Source organism: Urocampus carinirostris, chromosome 16 (assembly GCF_059441175.1).
Source record: "Urocampus carinirostris isolate Australia breed hairy pipefish chromosome 16, RoL_Ucar_1.0, whole genome shotgun sequence".
In the NCBI taxonomy this organism is placed as follows: Eukaryota; Metazoa; Chordata; class Actinopteri; order Syngnathiformes; family Syngnathidae; genus Urocampus; species Urocampus carinirostris.
Genome location: NC_142364.1, coordinates 374,175 through 397,351, shown reverse-complemented (window position 1 = coordinate 397,351; position 23,177 = coordinate 374,175). Strand labels below are relative to the sequence as shown.

General features: G+C 44.5%; 2 protein-coding genes and 1 pseudogene across 2 annotated transcripts in view; 1 reads left to right on the top strand and 2 right to left on the bottom strand.

The window, feature by feature from the left end:
- Positions 1–2,395: 2,395 nt before the first annotated feature.
- ak3 (adenylate kinase 3) lies at positions 2,396–11,447 on the bottom strand. The gene is made up of 5 exons (XM_088355500.1): positions 11,185–11,447; positions 10,692–10,817; positions 8,482–8,654; positions 6,504–6,622; positions 2,396–2,899 (listed from the first exon to the last, which is right to left on the bottom strand). The coding sequence occupies exons 1-5, from the start codon at positions 11,330–11,332 to the stop codon at positions 2,788–2,790; spliced, it is 678 nt and encodes a 225-aa protein (XP_088211626.1). The 5' UTR covers positions 11,333–11,447; the 3' UTR covers positions 2,396–2,787.
- A 3,574-nt stretch (positions 11,448–15,021) lies between these two features.
- rcl1 (RNA terminal phosphate cyclase-like 1) overlaps positions 15,022–23,177 on the top strand; it is a 19,393-nt gene continuing 11,237 nt past the window's right edge. The window contains exons 1-6 of the mRNA XM_088355489.1: positions 15,022–15,227; positions 15,469–15,540; positions 17,473–17,648; positions 19,201–19,275; positions 19,350–19,474; positions 20,867–20,992. Of these exons, the coding sequence (XP_088211615.1) occupies positions 15,104–15,227; positions 15,469–15,540; positions 17,473–17,648; positions 19,201–19,275; positions 19,350–19,474; positions 20,867–20,992 (698 nt within the window). The 5' untranslated portion in view covers positions 15,022–15,103. The remainder of the gene's footprint in view (positions 15,228–15,468; positions 15,541–17,472; positions 17,649–19,200; positions 19,276–19,349; positions 19,475–20,866; positions 20,993–23,177) is intronic.
- LOC148349920 (U2 spliceosomal RNA) lies at positions 21,716–21,887 on the bottom strand (annotated as a pseudogene).

Sequence of the window (23,177 nt, the reverse complement as noted above, 5' to 3'; positions counted from 1 at the left end):
AGAGGCCATTTTACAATCCTTAAAGAAATAGTAAATTCTCATTAGATAAATGCTTTATCTAGAAAAACCTGCAATATTGATTGAATCCTCTAGATGGGAGTCTTTGTTTGAAAATGCCCGGGAAATATTTTGAACAAGCCCTTTTATTTAAACCAAGAGCGCCATCTAGAGAAGGAAAATGAACGTTTATTTGTTACTGCCATTTTTTTGTAGTTTTCATAGAAAATGGATAATTTGTTATGAACTAGCGTAGTCAAACTACGGATGATTCTCAGTGTTTGGTAGCTCTGTGACTACTAAAGTATATTGGCGTCATGGTTGCCATGGCGCCCAATTGGCCCCGCCCGTGTTGATTAACAGATTGGCTTTCGGTCTATTTAAGCTCAGTGCTCTGATTCTTCCTTTGTCAGTCCGTCAACGAACCTCTGCCCCATAAGATGTGGGTTTGACTAGGTCCTGTTTCCTGTTGGTATTCCCTGTCCGGTATTGTTCCCGTTTATCTTTGTCCTGTTTAATATCGGTTTTCAGTTTCGTTCCCGTCTAATTTTGTCCTGTTTATGATTCTCTCGAGTTTTCGTTCCCGTCTAGTTTGCCTGTTTAATTTGGATATTCTGTTTCAACATCAATCCTGTGTGTCCGGTCCGGTATCGACACCATCTGTCAGATATTTGGTCGGATAATTCCGTCGGTCTCTGGCTTCCTGTCTTTCCACGCCAGACTGTTGCCTAAAGTGCGTGACTCCCATTTCCCGTGAATAAAAAGCTCGTGTGAGAACGTCACGCGTTTGGGTTCTGATCCGGTTCTGTTTCTTGACAATTGGTCTTGAATAAATGGTGGTAAACGCCTTAACTTTTGGGCGTGTAAGAAATGACGTTTTTTTTAAGTTTAAAGGGACAGTGTGTATCATTGATCACCTCTCAGTGGTAATCTTCCCTTACCCTACTTCCCAAAAAACAATATTGATCAGTAAAAATTGATAACTATCTTCTAGGTCGAGTATTTTTTGTTTATTTTACACAACATGAGTCTCACCTATAAGGAGCTGACCTATTTGTCCGCCATCTTGCTGTTAATGATACCCCCCCAAAAAAAACTTGAATGAGAAGAAAAATGGTGTGGTATTGTCAGTTTGAGTGTCTGTCATTTTTAGTCTGTCTTGTGCTTCGTAGCGCTCGTTTTTGGTAGTACTACACAATACAGAAACATCTAGTGTTAATATTACACAGTGTCCCTTTAAAAACGCGTTTGCTTCTGGGGAAGTCAATCAATGTCAGGACCAGAACAGAAACAGGACCCAATTGTGTTGCGTTTCTCACAAGTTTTATTGAAGGAAAGAGGAAGGGCTGCACCCACGATCCGGTGTTCACTGGAAGCGGGAAGCAAGTCGCTCTCGTACTCTGATTGTGCTCCTAACGCGAAAGTGGATCTTCCGTAGCGAGCGAGGACGGTGTCTGGGACGGAAAAACGGGTCAGTAGCCGGGACAGGGGATCAAAAATGTGGTCGTAAGCGAGTCGAAAGCCAGGAAAGGAGAGTAGACGTGGTCGGGGACAAAAAGGTCGAAAGCCGGGACGGGAGAGTAGAAGTGGTCAGGATCAAAAACGGATCGAAGCCGGGGAACAGATGGCAGCAAAAACCGGTGGGAGTCAGGGTCCAAAAAGGCTTGCCTGGTGGTAACTGAGGTTCGCAGATGGACTGACAACAGGGGATTGACAGGACTGGATTTAAATAGGGACAGGGACCCAATCACACGGAGACCTTCCGTAGCAAGCGATGACGTGTCAGGGACGGAAAAAAACTGGTCGGTAGCCGGAACAGGGGAGAGCAAGGCGTGGTCGGGGTCGGAAGCGAGTTGTAAGCCAGAACGGGAGATTAGACGTAGTCGGGGACAAAAGAGGTCGTAAGCATAGACAGACGGGAGAGCAGACGTAGTCAGGAGCAAAACAGGTCGTAGCCGGAGACAGACGGGAGCAAAAACGGGACAGGTGGGAGTCAGGGTCAAAAAAGGCTTGCCTAGTATACACTGAGGTTCGCAGACGGGCTGTCAACAGGGGACAGACAGGACTGGGTTCAAATACTGACAGGGAGCCAATCAGAACCCGCGGCATAGCTGAGTCACATCAGTAATCATGACAATCAATTTTTTTTCTGTACAAGAAAATATTTATTTTCATCAAAGAAAATGATTGTATAGAGTAGAAGTATATGCATAATTTTGCAGATAAAATCATGCTGGTTTTCAGTGTACAAGACTTAAGTTGCCCTCGTCGAAGAAGACGCTCGCTTAACGTGTGGAATATGATGCTTCTTGCGAGCGATGGCGGTGTCAGGGACGGAGAACCTGGTCGGTAGCCGGGACTGGGAGGGCAAGGCGTGGTCAGGCTTGGGAACGAGTCGTAAGCCAGAACGGGAGAGTAGACGTAGTCGGGGACAAAAAAGGTCGTAAGCCGGGACGGGAGAGCAGACGTGGTCCGGATCAAAACAAGTCGTAGCCGGAGACAGACTGGAGCAAAAACGGGATAGGTGGGAGTCCGGGTCAAAAAAGGCTTGCCTAGAATACACTGAGGTTCGCAGACGGACTGACAACAGGGGACAGACAGGAGTGGGTTCAAATATTGACAGGGAGCCAATCAAAACCCCGTCTAGGGAGCTAAATCTGGACTTTCAAAACTGGAGTGTCTTCTAAGATTCATTTTACAAAAGTTAAAAATGGGTCGTGTGTCTAAGGCACAACCTGGAATGACGAAAGCAAATTTCAAGCATCCTACAAAGTTCCGTCCTGCTTTGCGCTATGCGAGGCTTTGATTGAGCCCGGAGAGCTTTTTGTGAAGGAAGGTCTCGACGTGGGGCCAGATCTTGTTGGTTTCCGTCCCGGAAAAGGTCTTCAGGACGCCTTTACTCCTGAAAAACAAACGGACAAAAGAGGGAAAGCTCATCAAAAGCCCTTAGCCAGCAGAGGGCCCTAAAAGGCCTATTTATTACTCTCAAAGTACAACCAAATTAAAAGTATTTTCTTTAAACCCAACCAATCAGGTCAATCTTGAAAGACCCTTAAAAGTCCCTTAAACCAACCCTTTAAAACTGTATTTTTTGATACATCCCAATGTTAGAAATGTCAAAAACAGGAACAGGATCAGGACCCAAATGCGTGACGTTTCTCACACAAGCTTTTTATTTTACGGGAAATGGGAAGTCATGCACGTTAGGCAGCAGTCTGGCGTGGAAAAACAGGAAGCCAGAGGCCGACGAGATCGATACCAATTGCCCGAGTAGATATCGGACAGATGGGGTTGATACCGGACGGAACGGGACATGATTGATACCAAAACAGGACATGGAAATTAAACAGGACAAACTAGATGGGAACGAAACTCGAAACCGATATTAAACAGGACAAAATAAACAGGAGCAATACCGGACAGGGAATACCAACAGGAAACAGGACCGAGTCAAAACCCATGTCTTGCGGGGCAGAGGTTTGTTGACGGACTGACAAAAGGTGAGTGAGAGCACTGAGCTTAAACAGAAGGAAAGCCAACCATCTGTCAACGAGCCGCAGCTGGCGCCACACGGGTGGGGCCTATTGGGCGCCATGGCAACCGTGACAAGAAATCCATCCATTATCTGCATATATCAAACAGGGCGAGATAAACTGGATCGATACCGGACAGGATACACAAGTAGGATACAAGACAGAGTCAAAACACACGTCTTGCGGATGCAGAGGTTCGTTGACGGACTGACAAAAGGTGAGTGAGAGCACTGAGCTTAAACAGGAGGGAAGCCAAACTGGTTGCCAGCCAGTCGCAGGGCACCAGAGACGGACAACTCAATCGCTTATTCACACCTAGGGACAATTTGGACGGGCCAATTAACCTGACATGCATGTTTTTGGAAAGTGGAAGGAAACCTGAGTGCCCGGGTGAAACCCACGCAAGCACAGGGAGAACATGCAAACTCCACACAGGAAGGTTCGATCTTGTTTGAAATCATGTCATGAAATGCAATTCTATTCAGCAGGTAGTCACGTAATATTTTAATAGTGTTTGTGTATTACCTCCATAAAAAATGACGTTTTAGCTGCGTATTGTATCAGAGTATCTATCAGAGTACCTTGCTACAATCTCCAGTATCGGGTATCGTCCCCATCTATCTCATCCTGTTTGATATCGAACTCCAGTCTCCAGTGTCTGGTATCGATCCTGTCAGTCTCATCCTGTCTGATATGTGTCTCCAGTTTCCTGTATCTGATATCAATCCTGTCAGTCCCGTCCTGTCCGGTATCTGCTTGTGTAACTGGTATCGATCTCCTCGGCCTCTGGCTTCCTGATGTTCCACGCCAGACTTCTGCCTTACTTCTTCCGCCCAGCGATCCCTGAATCACTGGCGTTTGTGTTGACGTGCATGACTGTTCCATTCCCATAAAATAAAGCTTATGTGAGAAACGTTACGCATCTGGGTCCTCCTCCTGGCAGAATGCATACGTATATGAAATGCATGATGTCATATCATTAAGTATTACATAATTCAATTCTGTTTGTATTTCTATGGCATCCAAGTATTGGGACATGTATGGCTGAAGGAGATGAGTGTGACTAGCTAGCTTGTGTTTTGTTTTTATGAAAAGAAAAATGCCGACTCGGTTGTCTGGACCAAAGTTCAAATCTGCAACAGCTTTGAGGAATGCGGCACCGAAGCAAAGGAAAGGCACAAAGAGGAACTCAAAGATCCCCACAGAGCTGCGACAAACCAGATCAGCAAGCTCCGGTTTCTTTCCCTGAAACCTTCTCTCCTCTCAGGATTCAGACCTGACTCGAGTCTTCAGTGCTTGGTATCGTTCCCGTCTTTCTCGTCCTGTTTGATATCCGTCTCCAGTGTCGGGTATCGTTCCCGTCTATCTTGTCCTGTTTGATATCAGACTCCAGTGTCTGGTATCGATCCCGTCTATCTCGTCCTGTCTGATACCTTACTACAATCTCCAGTATCTGGTATTGTCCCCGTCTACCCCGTCCTGTTTGCTATCGAACTCCAGTCTCCAGTGTCTGGGTATCGTTCCCGTCTGACTCGCCCTGTCTGATACCTTGCTACAATCTTCAGTATCGTCCCCGTCTATCTCGTCCTGTTTGATATCGGACTCCAGTCTCCAGTGTCTGGTATAGTTCCCGTCTACCCCGTCCTGTTTGCTATAGAACTCCAGTCTCCAGTGTCTGGCATCAATCCAGTCTGTCTCGTCCTGTCTGATACCTTACTACAATCTCCAGTTTCGGGGATCGTTCTTGTCTATCTCATCCTGTTTGATATCGGTCTCCAGTGTCGGGTATCGGTCCCAGCTATCTCGTCCTGTTTGATATCGGACTCCAGTCTCCAGTGTCTGGTATCGATCCCGTCTGTCTCGCCCTGTCTGGTACCTTGCTACAATCTCCAGTATTGTCCCTTTCTACCCTGTCCTGTTTGTTATCGAACTCCAGTCTATGGTATCGATCCCGTCTGTTTCTCCCTGTTTGATATTGATCTCCAGTGTCTGGTATCAATACCGTCTGTCTCATCTTGTCTGATATCTGACTTCAGTCTCCAGTGTTGGGGATCGATCCCGTCTGTCTCGTGATGTCTGATACCTTGCTACAATCTCCAGTATCAGGTATCGTTCCCGTCTATCTCGCCCTGTTTGATATAGGACTCCAGTATCAGGTATCATCCCCGTCAATCTCGCCTTGTCTGATACCTTGCTATAATCTCAGGTATCGGATATCGTCCCCGTCTATCTTGTCCTGTTTGATATCAAACTCCAGTCTCCAGTGTCTGGTATTGATATGTCTGTCTCGTCCTGTCTGATACCTTGCTAAAATCTCCAGTATCAGGTATCGTTCCCGTCTATCTCGTCCTGTTTGATATCGGTGTGCAGTCTCCAGTGTCAGGTATCGTTACCGTCTATCTCGTCCTGTTTGATATCTGTCTCCATTCTCCAGTGTCTGGTATCGAGCCCATCTGTCTCGTCCTGTCTGATACCTTACTACAATCTCCAGTTTCGGGTATCGTTCCTGTCTAGCTCATCCTGTTTGATATCGGTCATTAGTGTCAGGTATCGTTCCCGTCTATCTCGTCCTGTTTGATATCAGACTCCAGTCTCCAGTGTCTGGTTTCGATCCCGTCTGTCTCGCCTTGTCTGATACCTTGCTACAATCTTCAGTATGGTCCCCGTCTACCCTGTCCTGTTTGCTATCGAACTCCAGTCTCTGGTATCGATCCCGTCTGTCTCGCCCTGATACCTTGCTACAATCTTCAGTATCGTCTCCGTCTACCCCGTCCTGTTTGCTATCGAACTCCAGTGTCTGGTATCGATCCCGTCTGTCTCGCCCTGTCTGATACGTCGCTACAATCTTCAGTATCGTCCCCGTCTACCTCGTCCTGTTTGCTATCAAAATCCATACTCCAGTGTCTGGTATCGATCCCGTCTGTCTCGTCTTGTGGCCCTCTCTCCAGAAATCCAAACAAAGGCTTCATTTACCTGTAATATTCCAAGACGGGTTCCGTTTGGCTTTCGTAGGATTTCAGTCTCCTGGTGACCGTGTCGGGCGTGTCGTCGTCCCTCTGGACCAGAAGCTCTCCTGTGACATCATCACGTCCCTAAAAACAATACACTTATGTCATAAAACTGTCATAAGTCAACACAGCATACCTGTCAACTTAAGGTTACTAAAATGAGCAAAAGTCAAGCTAATAAATATGGTGTTTTTTTGCGAAAAACCTTATGTGCCGTCCCTTCTCAAGGTTTCTTCATTTATCTTATGTTTAGGTTTTGAGTTTTTCCTTGCCCTCATGTCGGTTTTGGATCAGGGGATGGTGTCATAACAGTCTGTGGTCGTCATGACTACTGATGTGACTCTGCTGTGGCGCCAACTGCCGCAGGTTCTGATTGGCTTCCGATCAGTATTTGAACCCAGTCTTGTCTGTCCCCTTTGTCAGTCCGTCTGCGAACCTCAGTGAACACGAGGCAAGCCCTTTTCAACCCTGACTCCCACCTGTCCCGTTTTTTGGTCCCGTCTGTCCCCGGCTTCGACCCGTTTTTGATCCTGACCACGTCTGCTCTCTTGTTCCGGCTTCTGACCTCTTTTTGTCCCCGACTACGGCTTCTCTCCTTTTCTGGCTTACGACTCGCTTACGACCCCGATTTTGCTCTCCTGTCCCGGTTACCGACCTGCTCTTTCCGTTTTTGTTCCAGACCACGTTTACCTCCTCTCCTGGCTTACGACTTGTTTCCGACCCAAACCACATTTTTCTCTCCTGGCCCGGCTACTGACCCGTTTTTCCGTTCCCGACATCGCCATTGCTGGCCACGGAAGTCCCACTTCCGCGTTCAGAGCGACCTGCTTCCCGCGCCCAGCGATCACTGTATTGTGGGTGCAACCCTTTCTCTTTCTTCTAATAAAACTGAGAGAAACGTAACGCAAGTGGGTCCTGTCTCCGTTCTGGTCTTGACATAGTGTCACTTTAGCAGTTCATGCTAAATAATTTAGAAGTAATGCCAGTGTCACAACTTTCTGCACTTCATTCCATGCCAGATAGATAGATGTCTAGATAGATAGATATATGTATAGTTGGATTTGTAGACAGATAGATGTCTAGATAGATAGATATATGTATAGTTGGATTTGTAGACAGATAGATGTCTAGATAGATCTAGATAGATGTCTAGATAGATCTAGATAGATGTCTAGATAGATCTAAATCGATGTCTAGATAGATCTAAATCGATGTCTAGATAGATCTAAATCGATGTCTAGATAGATCTAAATCGATGTCTACATAGGTCTAGATAGATGTTTCGATAGATAGATGTCTCGATAGATATCTAGATAGATGGATTTCTAGATAGATATCTAGATAGATGTCTAGATAGGTGTCTAGATACATAGATGTTTAGATAGATAGATGTCTAGATCGATAGATGTCTAGATCGATAGATGTCTAGATCGATAGATGTCTAGATCGATAGATACCGATGTCTAGATAGATAGATGTCTAGATAGATAAATAGATGTCTAGATATATCTAGATAAATGTCAAGATAGATAGATGTCTATACAGATCTAGATAAATGTCTATTTAGATCTAGATAGATGTCTCGATAGATAGACAGATGTCTCGATAGATATCTAGATAGATAGATTTCTAGATAGATACCGATGTCTAGATAGATAGATGTCGAGATGGATAGATGTCTAGATAAATAAATAAATGTCTAGATAAATGTCTAGATAGATCTAGATAGATTGAAAGATGTCTAGATAGATGTCTAGATAGATCTAGATAGATCTAGATAGATGTCTAAATATATATCTAGACATCTATCAATCTATCTATCCATACATCTATCTAGCTTGAGGTAACTCTCATTTTATTATTGATTAAGCAACGTTAAATGAAAATCTTATTTTCGAATTTGATCGTTCCGTGTGCTGATGAGGAAGGTGGACATTATTTACAGGCACTTTAGGCGGATTGAAGTCAAGGTTATAAACTCTGCCGCTGGGAAGGTGAGTCCAGCGAGAAGACAATCTCTGTTTGATGGTAGCGAAAGGAACATTCAGGTTGAGGACCGTGTCCACGCTGTAGTCTTGATCCAGGGTGTCGGCCTGGATGAGGGTCCGTGGGAAACCTGGGGGCAAAAAACAAACAAAAATCAGAGTCAGCGCTGATGATGTCATGCCCAAACCATTCTGTGGCATTCCAACGACAACAGGTCGATAGCCGGGACAGGAGAGCAAAAACGTGGTCGGGTCAGAAACGGGTCGTAAGCCGGGACGGGAGGGCAGACGTGGTCAGTATCAAATTGGGTCGTCGCCGGAGACAGACAGGAGCAAAACCGGACAGGTGGGTGTCAGGGTCGAAAAAGGTTTGCCTAGTATACGCTGAGGTTCGCAGACGGACTGACAACAAGGGACAGACGGGACTGTGTTCGAATACTGACAGGGAGCCTAATGAGCGGGCACAGGTGCTTCACAACAGTAATCATGACATTTAGTTCCTTTGTTCTTATTTCACCAATTCAACATAAGGGTGCAGGTGTTCCTCCGATGATGTCACAGCTATGAAATATATACAGTATATATATATATAAAAACGTACTATTTCCTCACATTTTGCATGTTTTAGAATTTGGGATTACCTTTAAATTTATGATTTCTATCCCTCTTCAAGCCATTTGGGGGGGTGGCTCAGGGTTTCTTGCTCCATATTAAACGGAAAATACTGGTTTAATTAGTTACCAGTAGCAGTAGAATCCTCCTGATCTGACTCAGATACAGCACCTTCATCATTTGGTCGCTGTAGTTTGAAAATGTGTTTATGTAACTTATTGAACATTTGTGCAAAAGTAAAGGACGTATACAATCAGCCTTGCATCACTTGGGGCTTCCATATTTTTTGTTGGAAAGCAAACTTGATGTCAATAATAAGTATATCAGAAGTTTTTTTATGTAATCTGCTGCCACCTACTGATATGGATGAATGTCACAGTTACTCAGCGGATCACTGGAAGAAAAGAAAGTTACTGAACAATTTTCAGAACATTCAGGAACTTGTCATGATTACTCACCTATGCCTGCTCATTTGGCGCCAACCGCCGCGGGTTCTGATTGGCTCCCTGTCACTATTTGAACCCAGTCCTGTCTGTCCCCTGTTGTCAGTCCGTCTGCGAACCTCATTGTATACTAGGCAAGCCTTTTTCGACCCATAACCTATCGCGCTCCAGGGCTCCATGCCCTTACAAACCGTCATATTTTCCCTTACAAAATAATCTTACACCATATTTTTTTTCAAACGTATTTATGGAGTTTAACATGTTATATTGTGCATGTGTTTTGTTATATCATATACATTGTTAATGAACATTTTGTTGCTCGACATGAATGAGGTTTATTATAAAAAAGTTCAAAAATGAAGTCGCTTGGACGTTCACTGTAGAAGGAAAATATACATGCAAATAGAATTAAGTAGAATAATACATTTTCTTATTCAAATGATTAAGTCATTTTCTGCATTAAATTATTGTTGGTAATATACTGATTAAAGGGATCACCACAAACCTGTCTTTTTTCATTTTCTCCTTTTATACTTCCTTTTTTCCTTAACTTCTTTATACAACATAATAATTCGTAATATAATGCATCAAAGCAAGTGAGCTGTTTGAGAGCCGGCTCTTTAAAGAGTTGAGCCGAAAAAGCCGGTTCTCTAAAAAGAGACGGACTTCCTTTCACTACATAACTACCACATGAAATCCGAGGCGGCAGACGCATGGGCACAGTAGCATCAAACCGCTTGCTTCGTTTGCAACGGGAAAAAAAACCCGATACCGAGATAGAGGCAACCGCGGCGAACTTGACTTGATTGATTTGCCGTTTGGTGATAGTCGGTGTATACCGGATGGTGCCCATCATTGACAAATTTGCGTTTTTCCGTACAGATTTTCTTGTACGTGGTACATGTCTTAAATGCACAATAAACGTACTTTGTACCGCAAAAACGTACAGCTTGACAGGTACGACTTGTGGTAAGCGTTACGCGATTGGGTCCACCCTTTATGCTGGTCCTGACATTGCCTACCCATAAAAAACGGCCTCACATGTATTTTTATTACAAGTTTACTCCCTTCTCTAACTTTTAAGGCATGTCCTTCAACTCCAAAAGTTCTCACCATCGAGCAGCCATCCGCTTCCGTTGCGCTCCATCGCTCGCAGGTGAGTCAGGATGAGACGAGACATGACGTCATCGGGAACCAACTGACCTCCATCGATGCTGGACTTCAGCAGCAGGCCTAACTCTGAAACAAAGACCCGGAAGTGGGTCATATTATATAGGGGGGCACAATTACCGTTGCATGGATTGTCTGCTTTACTACCCTGCAGACTTCACCTGAATGCATCACGCACGTCTGTTTAAAATCGACTGTCTTCCTTATCTTTACTGCTTTTAATCATTCCTTCGAGGAGGAAGTCGTCTTCCAAAGTTCAATCCCACCCAAGTGTTTTCAGTGCAAACTTTAAACCTCTCCCGCCGCTTGCATAAACTCTGCATGTCGCAGATAAGCGAGGAGTGGTTGCAGAAAAAAAAGGAAAAAGCGAGTGCACCACCCAATTTGAACCAACAGTGTCCTATCCGATTCCATTCCCGACTTATTCGATGTTTACCAGTTTTAGCGTTGATGTTAGCCCGCAGAATATCGCCACTGGAGATGTGTTGGAGTCCAAAAGTTTTCTTAATCCGCCCAGACACTGTTCCTTTCCCGGAGCCCGGGGGTCCCATGATGACTGCGCGGAAAATCCTTTGCACGACCATATCGCTGCAAAAGCTTTCAGATTGGACTTGCAAGGTTCCAAAAAAAGAAGTCGAGAGAACCGAGTGAACTCCTTCAAGATGCTCCCTGAAGCGAAGGTTGGGCCAGGATGGCAAGTGTGTGACGTCAGGGGAGTGGGCGTGGTTAAGAAACGGTCTCATGGATAGTGACGTGTATGCATCGTGTATTTATTAGACTTTTCCACGAAAGAAAGTCACTGGACTTAAAGTACATTTTATAACATATAGATAGCCGCCGGATTAAATAAATACTTCTAAGAATTTACCTCACAACATATTAGAGTTTAGTATCCTTAAGGTGTGTAAGTCATTTGGCGTCCTCTGCAGGGCGTAGTTGGCGCTGCATAAACAAAGCGACATTTTTGCCCCGGCCGAAGCATGATCTGCGACTAGTGGTGATCTAAGTCGCGCATGCGCTAAAAACAATACATATTAAAACCAACGTTTTAATATAGTTTGAATATATAATTATAGAGAGACAGAAAGAGGGATTAAAACGAACAAAAAAGTATTGTTTTAATGTATTACTCATGCATTTTAATCATGTGCGGCACAGTTCAAGTCAGGGGAACCTCCTGCGTGGGTTCAAATCCAGCTCCAGACTTCCTGTGCGGAGTTTGTATGTTCTCCCCGTGCTTGCGTGGGTTTCCTCCGGGCACTCCGGTTTCCTCCCACATTCCAAAAACATGCATTTCAGGTGAATTGGCCGGTCCAAATTGTCCCTAGGTGTGAATGAGTTGTCTGTCCCTGTGTGCCCTGTGATTGGCTGGCAACCAATTCAGGGTGTCCCCTGCCCACTGCCCGATGATTGCTGGGATGGGCTCCAGCACCCCCGCGACCCTACAGAGGATAAGCGGTGCAGCTAATGAGATGAGATGAGTATTGTTTCGTTAGCTGATTGTCTCGTGTATTAAAAAGAATAATGCAATACTTTTTTAAAGTATTGTTTGAGTGTCCTGTGTATAATATTTAAAAACAATAAGATTTCGTTTCTTTGCACAGGCTCCCTGTCCAAGATGTGGTTTTGGGGTTCTGTTGGGAACATACAAAATTTTGCATGGACTATGCCCCTCATATTTTTCATTCAATTGCGGGACAGACGGGATCGATACCGGATACAGGGTGCACCAGCAAGATACCGGAGAGGACGGGACAGGCAGGATTGATAACGGATACAGTGTCAACGAGCAAGATACCGGACAGGACGGGACAGACAGGATCGATATCGGATACAAGGTCCACGAGCAAGATACCGGACAGGACGGGATCGATATGTAACCGCGGTGTACCTGTCCCACCAAAGATCCACATTCACGTTGGACTGGGTGATGCTGCAAATGAATGAGTCACAACACATGGTAAGCTTCTCTGCTGGCTTTGATTTATTTGATCTCGTTGACAGCTCGCTTTTAGACTGCCCACAAAACATATCAAAGAGCTTTCTTTTCACTTTACATAAAATACATTTTAGAATATCAACCATCACAATACATGTTTACATCCATTTTAACAAGATACTTTTAACAAGAGATCGTATAGTGTTTTTTTTTAACCTTTACTATGAATTCAACATATTTTTCTTTAGTCTGAATTTTAACCAACATCATCCTTTTTTATATATATGAGAAAATAGAAATAATAACAATAATGAGTATAAAAACGGATACAATTTACCTGCAAATGAAATGAGTAACAACATTAGCTTCTCTGCTGGCTTTGATCTCTTTGATCTCTATAAGGGGAATTAATATTTTAGCACAACAGAAACAAAACGAAAATAAATCCAAACAGCTTGACAACATCAATCACATTACTGTGCATGTTGAGAGATTTGTCAGCTGTGGTTTTAATGTTTAAAATTAACTTTTTGCGGAGCACCAAAAGATCGTGGCTTACCGTTGACAGCACGCTGTTAGACTGCCAACAAACCCCGCCTTCCGGTCACATGTCAAAAGCCAAACCAAACCTTACCCCATACCAGCAGGTGGCACTGTTGGACTCATCATTGCAGGACACTTATACAGAAACTAAACACAAATTTCAGCAGGAATTTCAATAAAACAAAAGTTATTATTACACCCGTTACAGATACACGAGCAGGATACCGAACAGGACGGGACAGATGGGATGGATACCGGATACATGAGCAAGATACCGGACAGGACAGATACCGGATACAGGATGCACGAGCAAGATACCGGACAGGACGGGACAGACGGGATCGATTACCGAATACTGGATACACGAGCAAAACACAGGACGGGACAGATGGGATCGATACCAGATTCTGGATACACGAGCAGGATACCGAACAAGACGGGACAGATGGGATGAATACCGGATACATGAGCAAGATACCGGACAGGACAGATACCGGATACAGGATGCACGAGCAAGATATCGGACAGGACGGGACAGACGGGATCGATTACCGGATACTGGATACACGAGCAAAATACAGGACGGGACAGATGGGATCGATACCGGATTCTAGATACACGAGCAGGATACCGAACGGGACAGGACAGATGGGATGAATACCGGATACATGAGCAAGATACCGGACAGGACAGATACCGGATACAGGATGCACGAGCAAGATATCGGACAGGACGGGACAGACGGGATCGATTACCGGATACTGGATACACAAGCAAAATACAGGACGGGACAGATGGGATCGATACCGGATTCTGGATACACGAGCAGGATACCGAACGGGACAGGACAGATGGGATGGATACCGGATACATGAGCAAGATACCGGACAGGACAGATACCGGATACAGGATGCACGAGCAAGATACCGGACTGGACCGGACAGACGGGATCGATTACCGGATACTGGATACACGAGCAAGACACACACGAGCATCCTGTGGTGTGTCTTAGGCAAGTACAGCCTGGTGATGCTCATCCCTCTCCAGGCCAACATATCTAGTCTGTTCAGGGTGACACTACACTCTTTTGTTTAACAGCAGGGCCCGACACCTTTCACTGGTTTACCCCTGCCGCAGACAGGGGTAAACCAGTGTGTGTGTAAATACTTGCATGTGTTCTATTTGATCTCCGAACCATATGTATGTAACGGGTGTAATAATAACTTTTGTTTTATTAAAATTCCTGCTGAAATAAGTGTATAGTTTTTGGTAAGTGTCCTGCAATGATGAGTCCAACGGTGCCACCTGCTGGTATGGGGTAGGGTTTGTTTTGGCTTTTGACATGTGACTGGAAAGCGGGGTTTTGTTGGCAGTCTACAGAGCCAGCTGCCAATGGTAAGACACATCTTTTGGTGCTCGACAAAAAAAGTTAACAACCACAGCTGACAAATCTCTCAAAATACACAGTAATGTGATTGATGTTGTCAAGCTGTTTGGATTTATTTTCGTTTTATTTCTGTTGTGCTAAAATGTGAATTCCCCTTGTAGAGATCAAAGAGATCGAAGCCAGCAGAGAAGCTAATCACGTGTTGTGACTCATTTCATTTGCAGAAACTGTAAAAAAAACCTCATCATCCAGTCCAGCGTGAATGTGGATCTTTGGTGGGACAGGTACACCGCGGTTACATGTACTCATTAAAAGAACCATACATGCCTCGCGAGCCACAGGTTCCAGACCCCCTTGTCCGCGTCGCAGATCGTGCAGAAGTCACAGATCGTGCCTCTACAGCCCCGCCTACTTGGTTATCTGCTTCCGGGGAAAACGCACGTGGGCTTCCATACCGATCGCGGATCTCGCCTTGAAGACGTCAGAATGGCGAGCTTGGCTTACGAGGGAGCCAACTTCTTCAGGCAGCGCCTCGTCCTGTCCACGCTGAGCGGAAAGAGGTTAAAAATCAACAAGATCAGATCCAAAGACGACGAACCGGGACTTCGCGGTGAGTTTTGCTAGCATGCTAACCAGTTAGCTGCCTACGCACTTAAGAAAAACATCCGAGTCAGGGAGAGTAAACGTGGGGGAACTTCTTACCTAAAACGACTAAGAAGATAGTTTTTGTCGAGTAGTGCGTGTGATTATATTGTTTAATGCGATCTAAAATGTTTCAGTCACACCTCCTTTTGAATATAACTCATTTCAAGGAACATCAACTCAGTCCCTGACTGATCAATGTTTTCCAGATTTTGAAGCCAGCTTCATTAGACTTCTGGACAAAGTGACCAATGGCTCCAGGATAGAAATCAATCAAACAGGTGAGCATTTTATTATTATATTATTTCCACGTGGAATGCCTAAAAAGTAGCATAACAATTTTTTTTTTTTTTGTCGTCAAGTCACGTTTATTTGTGACACCCTTAATCACAAAGTCTCAAAGGGCTGTGCAGATCAAAGAATATTGCAAACTACAGCCTATTATGACACCATCCCCTCATCTAAAACCTACATGGGGGCAGTAGCTCAGGAGGTAGAGCGCTCGTCTTGGGATCAAGAGATCGCAGTTCGAACCCCGGCTTGTCCGTGTTACATGTCGAAGTGTCCTTGGGTAAGACACTGAACCCCTATAACCCCCAATAAGCAGGTTAGCGCCTTACATGGCTGCAAGGCCGCTATTGGGAAATGTGAAGCACATTGTAAAGTGCTTTGGGAAGTCATTGAATTGAAAAGTGCTATAGAAATGCAGATCTTTTCATTTTCATTTCATATAATACACAGATATTGTCAAGTCATGTCATTTTTATTTGTCTAGCCCTTAATCACAAAGAGTCTCAAAGGGCTTCACAGGTTATTACACAGACTATTTTTCAGACTATTATGACACCATCCCCTGATATGGAACCAACATAAGGGCAAGGAAAAACTCAAAAACCTCAACATGAGGAAAATGAAGAAACCTTGAGAAGGGACCGCACATGTGGCATCCCCCCCTTTCAGGATAACCAGACAGCAAAGGATGTTGCGATCACAAATAATACAGAGATATTGTCCACGAAAAGTATAGGTTATTCATATGCCATAGAGTAGAAGTGTGTTTTAAGCTTAGATTGAAACATTTCCATATTGTCAACATAAAATATAGCTGTGTTCTTGTTTGCTTGCTGTTGAGGAATAAATATGCTTGAGCGGGACATTGTGGCTCAGCCTTTATCTTCTCACGCGTGAGGAAACTGCACACTCAGACATATCCTTACCAGTAATCAAGCCGAAACCTCAGCCCCAGAAGAAATATTCAAAAGAAGTGAGCAAAATTGATGACGCTCCAAAACGTAAACGTACATTAAAAGCATCGTGGAAAGAGGAGTTCACGTGGCTTGGAGCAGACGAGGCAATGCAAATATCGCATGAATGAAGATGAGTAAATACAGGTACATACTGATGGCAGACAGCTATGTCGTATACATGCAATGAATGTTTTAAGTAGATTTATCATAGACTTAATTTTAAAGTGTTGTTCTGTTATATATTCTGATGATCAATCCTTAATACTTTGCAAAAATTGGTTTTTTTTTGCGATGAGTTGCCTTATTGTGTTTCAAGTTGTGAAAAATAGGGCAGGCAACTCTATGGCTGGGCAGTCAACTTTTCAGAGTTGTCTGCCCTGGTGGCCGCTAAATTTTTCTCACGAGTTTCAGACACTGGACATATTTTTAAGAAAAAACATCTCTAGCCAAAAACCAAAGATGCCAAACGCAGACGCATACAGCGATTGAGGAATTCCAAATTCAAAATATGGCGAGGCACAGACTAACCATGTGAGGAAAGGGATTTGGGGTACAGTGTTTTGTCAAATTTTAGTAAGACTTTGTATCAAAAATAATAGTAATTTTCCTGCAAACATCATGTAAAACAACACAATGTTGTATTAGAAATTGCTCGGCTCATTCCGTTCTCACAGACCATTCCATCCATTATCTGCACCGCTTATCCTCAGTAGGGTCGCGGGGGTGCTGGAGCCCATCCCAGCTATCTTCGGGCAGTCGGCAGGGGCCACGGTGAGCTGGTTGCCAGCCAATCACAGGGACAGAAGTCACTCACTCATTCCCACCTAGGGACAATTTAGACCGGCCAATTCACCTGACATACATGTTTTTGGAATGTGGGAGGAAACCCACGCAAGCACGGGGAGAACATGCAAACTCCACGCAGGAGGTTCGGTTCTCACAAACCTCCACGTCTTATTCCCGCAGGAACTTCGTTATTCTACCAGCCCGGCTTGCTTTACGGAGGTTCGATCGACCACGAGTGTCACCTGCAGCGCTCTATCGGTTACTACTTGGAGGCCCTGCTGATGCTGGCTCCCTTTATGAAGACTCCGCTCAAAGCCACGCTCCGAGGGATCACCAATGACCCCACCGACCCCACGGTGGGACCCCGAAATTTATTTGAGAAAGGAATCGTTAGATATGTGAGTAGTGCAGTCAGGACGCGATGGGCAGAGTATTTTAAGGAGTTGCTGAATGCGGAGGATGGGAGAGAAGTGAGAGTCGAGGCGATCGATGGTATGGAGAGAATGCCCGTGTTGGGTGATATAATGTGAAGCCTGTGGAAACATGGGAGGTGCAAGAGCCAGTGAACGAAATGAAAGGGGGGAAGGCACCTGGGTTGGATGGTTGTACTGCTGAATGCCTGAAAAAAGGTGGCACAGCTATGATTGACAGGTTAGTACGCTTGTTGAATGTATGCTTTTTAAGTGGTGTGGTTCCTGTTGATTGGTGTAGTGCATGTGTGGTGCCATTGTATAAGGGTAAAGGTGATAAGTATGATTGTAGCAATGAGAGAGGTATCAGTTTGTTGTCTGTGCCGGGTAAGCTGTATGGAAAATGTTAAAGTTAAAACTTATATAAACTCTATGTTGGCAGAATTACTCAAATAAAAACAAGCATTAAGGTAAATAAATTTCCCAAGCGGAAGAGCACTGTCCGGTGGCCCACGCCGGGCCACGACCTCGGCAGCACTGCCCCCTCCCGTGTGTGTAGTTAAATTTATTCACACAGGAAACAGAAAAATACACCGGAAATACTTCAAAATAAAATAAACGTACAAGAGATGCAATTAGACTGATTATTGAAACGTTACTTAATGTGTGTGTGTGTGTGTGAAAGATTGTTTTCATATTTAGGAATATAAAAACAATATTCACACAGTGAATTCTGAGAAATGTTACAACCAAAACGACCAACCTATCAAAGAGTCTTGATTAAGAGAGTGAGAGAAAGAACGAATGGGGTGGTGATGGAGGAGCAGAGTGGTTTCAGGAAAGGAAGAGGATGTGTGGATCAGGTGTTTGCAGTACGACAGGTGTGTGAGAAATATTTTGCAAAAGGTAAGGATGTTTATTTGGCTTTCATGGACTTGGAAAAGGCGTATGACAGAGTTGATAGAGAGGCGTTGTGGCAAGTGATGGTGATGTATGGAGTGGGTGGAAAGTTGTTGGAAGCATTGAAGAGTTTTTAAATGAACAGCAGAGCATGTCTCTTGTTGGTGATAGAAAGGAGTGGAGAGGTGTTGTGAAAGGATAGTGGGATTGTGGACGCGTTCTTAAGGATGGGCTGGGCATCCGTATGATGCAGCAGGGGTAAACCAGTGAAAGCTGTCGGGCCCTGTGTGTTGTGTCACCCTGACCCGAGTGACATGGCCGCTTTCTGGTGTCCCATTTCATCTGGAGGGACGAAAGCATGACCAACTTGGGTGCCGAGGTGCCTAACTTGTTTGGGTGTTTGGGCAATTGGGTTGGCCATGGTCCAAAAATGTTGGTGTGTTGTTTTTTTTTTGCTATTTATTTCCCCTTTATTTTCTTTGTTATTGTATGTGTGTGTCTTGCTCTCGGTCACCCCTCTTGAGGGATATGACAAAGGAAGATGGATAGATAGATAGATATATATGTGAACGCTACGTTTCAAATCTGTGTCCTCTAGGTCGATCTGCTGAAGGCCACGGCTCTCCCTCTGATGAAGAAGTTTGGCGTGGAAGGAGAAAGCTTCGACTTGAAGGTCACTACCAAATCCTGGCGCGTTTGGAGACACTCGAAACCCTGCCTGACTCTAAATGTTGTCGCTGCCCTCAGGTGGTGAAGAGGGGCATGGCACCCAACGGCGGCGGCGAGGTCGTCCTGACGTGTCCAGTTCGCAAGACCATCAGACCCGTGCAGCTCACGGACTCCGGGAAGATAAAACGAATCAGAGGAGTCGCGTATCCTTCAAATTGATTTTATTAGACGGACAGTGGAAATCACGCATGAGGAAACTGCACACTCTGAAATAGATTCGCCAGTAATAGAGCCAAAACCTCAGCCTCAGAAGTAATATTCAAAAGAAGTTAGCAAAATTTATGACGCTACATAACATAAACGTACATTAAAAGTATCATGGAGGTAGCTCTTTAGATGAGCACCTCTAAACACGAGCATTTCCGTATGTGAGTTTTATTTGGAACAAAAATAGTGAAAATCCAAGTCACCAGCATCACCAGAGGCTACCACTAGTTATGCAATCATCCAACCATTATCTGGACCGCTTATCCTCAGTAGGGTCGCGGGGGTGCTGGAGCCCATCCCCCAGCTATCTTCGGGCAGTGGGAAGGGGACACCCTGAATCGGTTGCCAACCAGTCGCAGGGCACACAGAGACAGCCAATCGCTCGCTTATTCCCACCCAGAGTCAATTTGGTTAGGCCATGACATGCATGTTTTTGAAATGTGGGAGGAAACCCACACAAGCACGGGGAGAACATGCAAACTCCACACTGGAAGTTCGATCTCATGACCTCAGAACTGTGCCGCACACGCGCTAACCACTGCCCACCGTGCTGCCAATTATCATAAGTGATATGTTCAGACTAGAGGAAAGATCTTGGGCCCAGGCCCAAACCCAAATTCGGGTCCTGTACGGGCGTAGGATGTCAATTATTAGGCCGAGCTGGGCTTCTGTCTCGCCTTTTTTTTTTCACCCACTTCGTGAATGATCCGCACAACATGGACTTTTTTATTGACTTTTTTTTCGAACGGTTACTTTTTACTCAAGTAATATTATTCTGAAGTCACAGTACTTTAACTTGAGTTACACACTTCAGCCCTGCACCCTGGCGGTGAAGTGCTTCATTTCTTAAGTGCAGCTTTGGCTTTTCTTTGGGCCGGTCCATCAAATCGAGTTAATCCATCGGGTTTGGGCTATAATACCCGCAGGTCAGGTCAGGCTGGATTTGTTTTTTAGGCCTGATCTTACCTCCTATTTAGAGTACTTGATTAATGTATAAATATGGTACCTTCTTCTTTTTGCTTCAGCCCTGGCCCATAATGTGTTTTAGTTCCATGTGCCCAATAGTATGATGCGCCTTGTCTATGGATAAAAAAATCCACAAGACAATTTTTTTATGTGTAGTGACACTTTTTGCATGTATGTATAGAATTTAAATGAATTATTTTCTATACTAATTCCAATTTGGTAGCTACTAAAAGCTGACCTGGGGCCAAAGCTTTGTACCTTAGGTCCCTGTCTTGTGCGCCTTGCCACGTTTCTAGCTACAAGCAAGATCCTGGACAGTTACCTCTCATCCATTTTTTTTGATGAGCCTTGACTTCGTCCAGATATTCGGTGCGAGTTTCGCCACAGATGGGCAACAGAATCGTGGAGTCGGCCCGGAGTGTCCTCAACCGCTTTCTTCCCGACGTTTACATCCAAACGGACCACATGAAAGGCGCTGGCTCTGGCAAGTCAGTATACATCGCCGCACACCTTATTTTGTCTCGGACACTAGGTGGTGCTAAAACACTTTCAATCCTGGGGGCTTGCTTACTTTGAGAACTGAAGTTGGAGTTAAACAATTAGCATACCTGTCAACCTGTACGTTTTTGACGTTCAAAATACCGTAAATTCCAGACTATTGAGCTCACCGATTATAAGCCACACCCACCATTTTCAGAGTGATTTGACATTTTTGTACTTACACAAATCACGACCATGTATAAGCCGCGGGGCCCGCAGTAATCTTGTGACTTTGTCACAAATTTGACCCGGGCCACGTTGTAAGTTTCCACAGGGGTTTGGGGTTTTTAAGGGTTGTTTTTCTATCTTCGTTATTCATTATTCATTATCCGTTATCGGTCAGTTCATAATACACTGCAAAGCCTAGGAGCCGGGACACTTACTCTCACCCAAAAGGCCAAGCTAAGGTCCTAGTCCTAAAGCCTTGCTGCAATCATTGCGGATTCACCGTTCCTGGGGTTACTGCAACACTGGGCCAATGCGTGGAGTGGACAGAGCAAGCTCTTATTCCACAGGGGTTTTTAAGGGTTATTGTTCTATCTTCTTTATTCATTATCCATTATCCGTTATCGGTCAGTTCATAATACGCTACAAAGCCTAGGAGTCGGGACACTTACTCTCAGCCAAAAGGCCAAGCTAAGGTCCTAGCCCTAAAGCCTTGCTGCGATCATTGCGAATGCACCGTTCCCGGAAGTACTGCAATACCGGGCCGATGCGTGGCGTGGACAGAGCAAGCTCTTATTCCATCTCCGGATAGCAAAAATCAAAGATCATGGCAAGAGGTAAAGGCCAAACTAAGGTCCTATTGGATAATCTTAGAACCACAATCAGCAAAGATAGTATACTAATCCAGAACCACAGTTTACATCTCAAAGGAAACAAAGCTGACCATGCGCCTTATAATACAGTGCGCCTTATATATTGCTCAATATTAAATTCGCAAGGTCTCGCACCTTACGCAACAGCCGCCGACTCGATTTCCCCCCGAACGTTGAGTAGTCCGTGGTGTATGCTGGGATTTATATACCGGCGTTTCATTGGCTAACCAATGTGTCAATCATCATTTGAATCGATCGCTATTGGCTGAAGTTATTTGGAGCCTCGGATAGGCTAGAGGGCCAAAACAAACCCTGCAATTGGCCGAAAAAGATGACTGAATAGCAAGCTTGCTAAAGTACGCCATAAAGAAACATGTTTCATTAGTCTGTATTTGTAAATATTTTACTCTCCTGGATTTACTACACTCACGGTTGTAAGAAGACCATGGTTACGAATCATTATTGAACGTGAGAACTTAGGTGAGCTATGCGGCTTTATATTTTCCCGGTATCTTGTTTTAGAACGATCTTGATGTTGCTGTGATGAGTTGAGTGAATTAAACTCAATTCCCAGTGTTTATTGTCAAATGCACAGTAAAGTTGCGAGCGAAAAAGAAAATAGAAACTAAGGAATGGTTGGCATTTCTTGAATTCCGAGACTTGAACCTTCCGAATGATATTTGGAACGACGCATTCGAGTGACATCGTACGGACACCGCATCCGCACGTGTCTACGACATGTATTTGCTTCTTTGCAAGGTTTGGGAATGTTAAGGGGGGAATCAGTTGGACTGAACCATCTGACTGTTTTGTCGACGTTCCCGTTGTAGCGCCTTATAATCCGGTGCGCCTTTTCTATGGAAGTTATAGGACCAAAAACTATTTTTTGGGGGTGCGCCCTATAACCCGGTGCGCCCTTTAGTGCGGAAAATACGGTACATAAATAAACACGTTTGAAAAAAAAATATGGTGTAAGATTATTTTGTAAGGTAAAATACGAGATTTTCTAAGGGCATGGAGCCCTGGAGCGTGACAGGAATGCCGCCCATCTTATTTTGTCTGGTTACTTATTGGACACTAGGTGGTGCTAAAACACTTTCAAGGGGGGGGGCATGCTTACTTTGAGGAGATAGGTTATGCAATCTCGAACTGAAGTCGGAGTCAAACAAATAGTCCTAAAGAAAATTCAAATGCATTTGACAAGACCTTCGAGTGTTATTTGTTTAAGGAATATACGACAAAGGATTAGTTTGCATACGATTTCAAGCTTATTCAAAGTGAAAAAAACGGATAGCCTAGCGTGCGTTTGCACCGC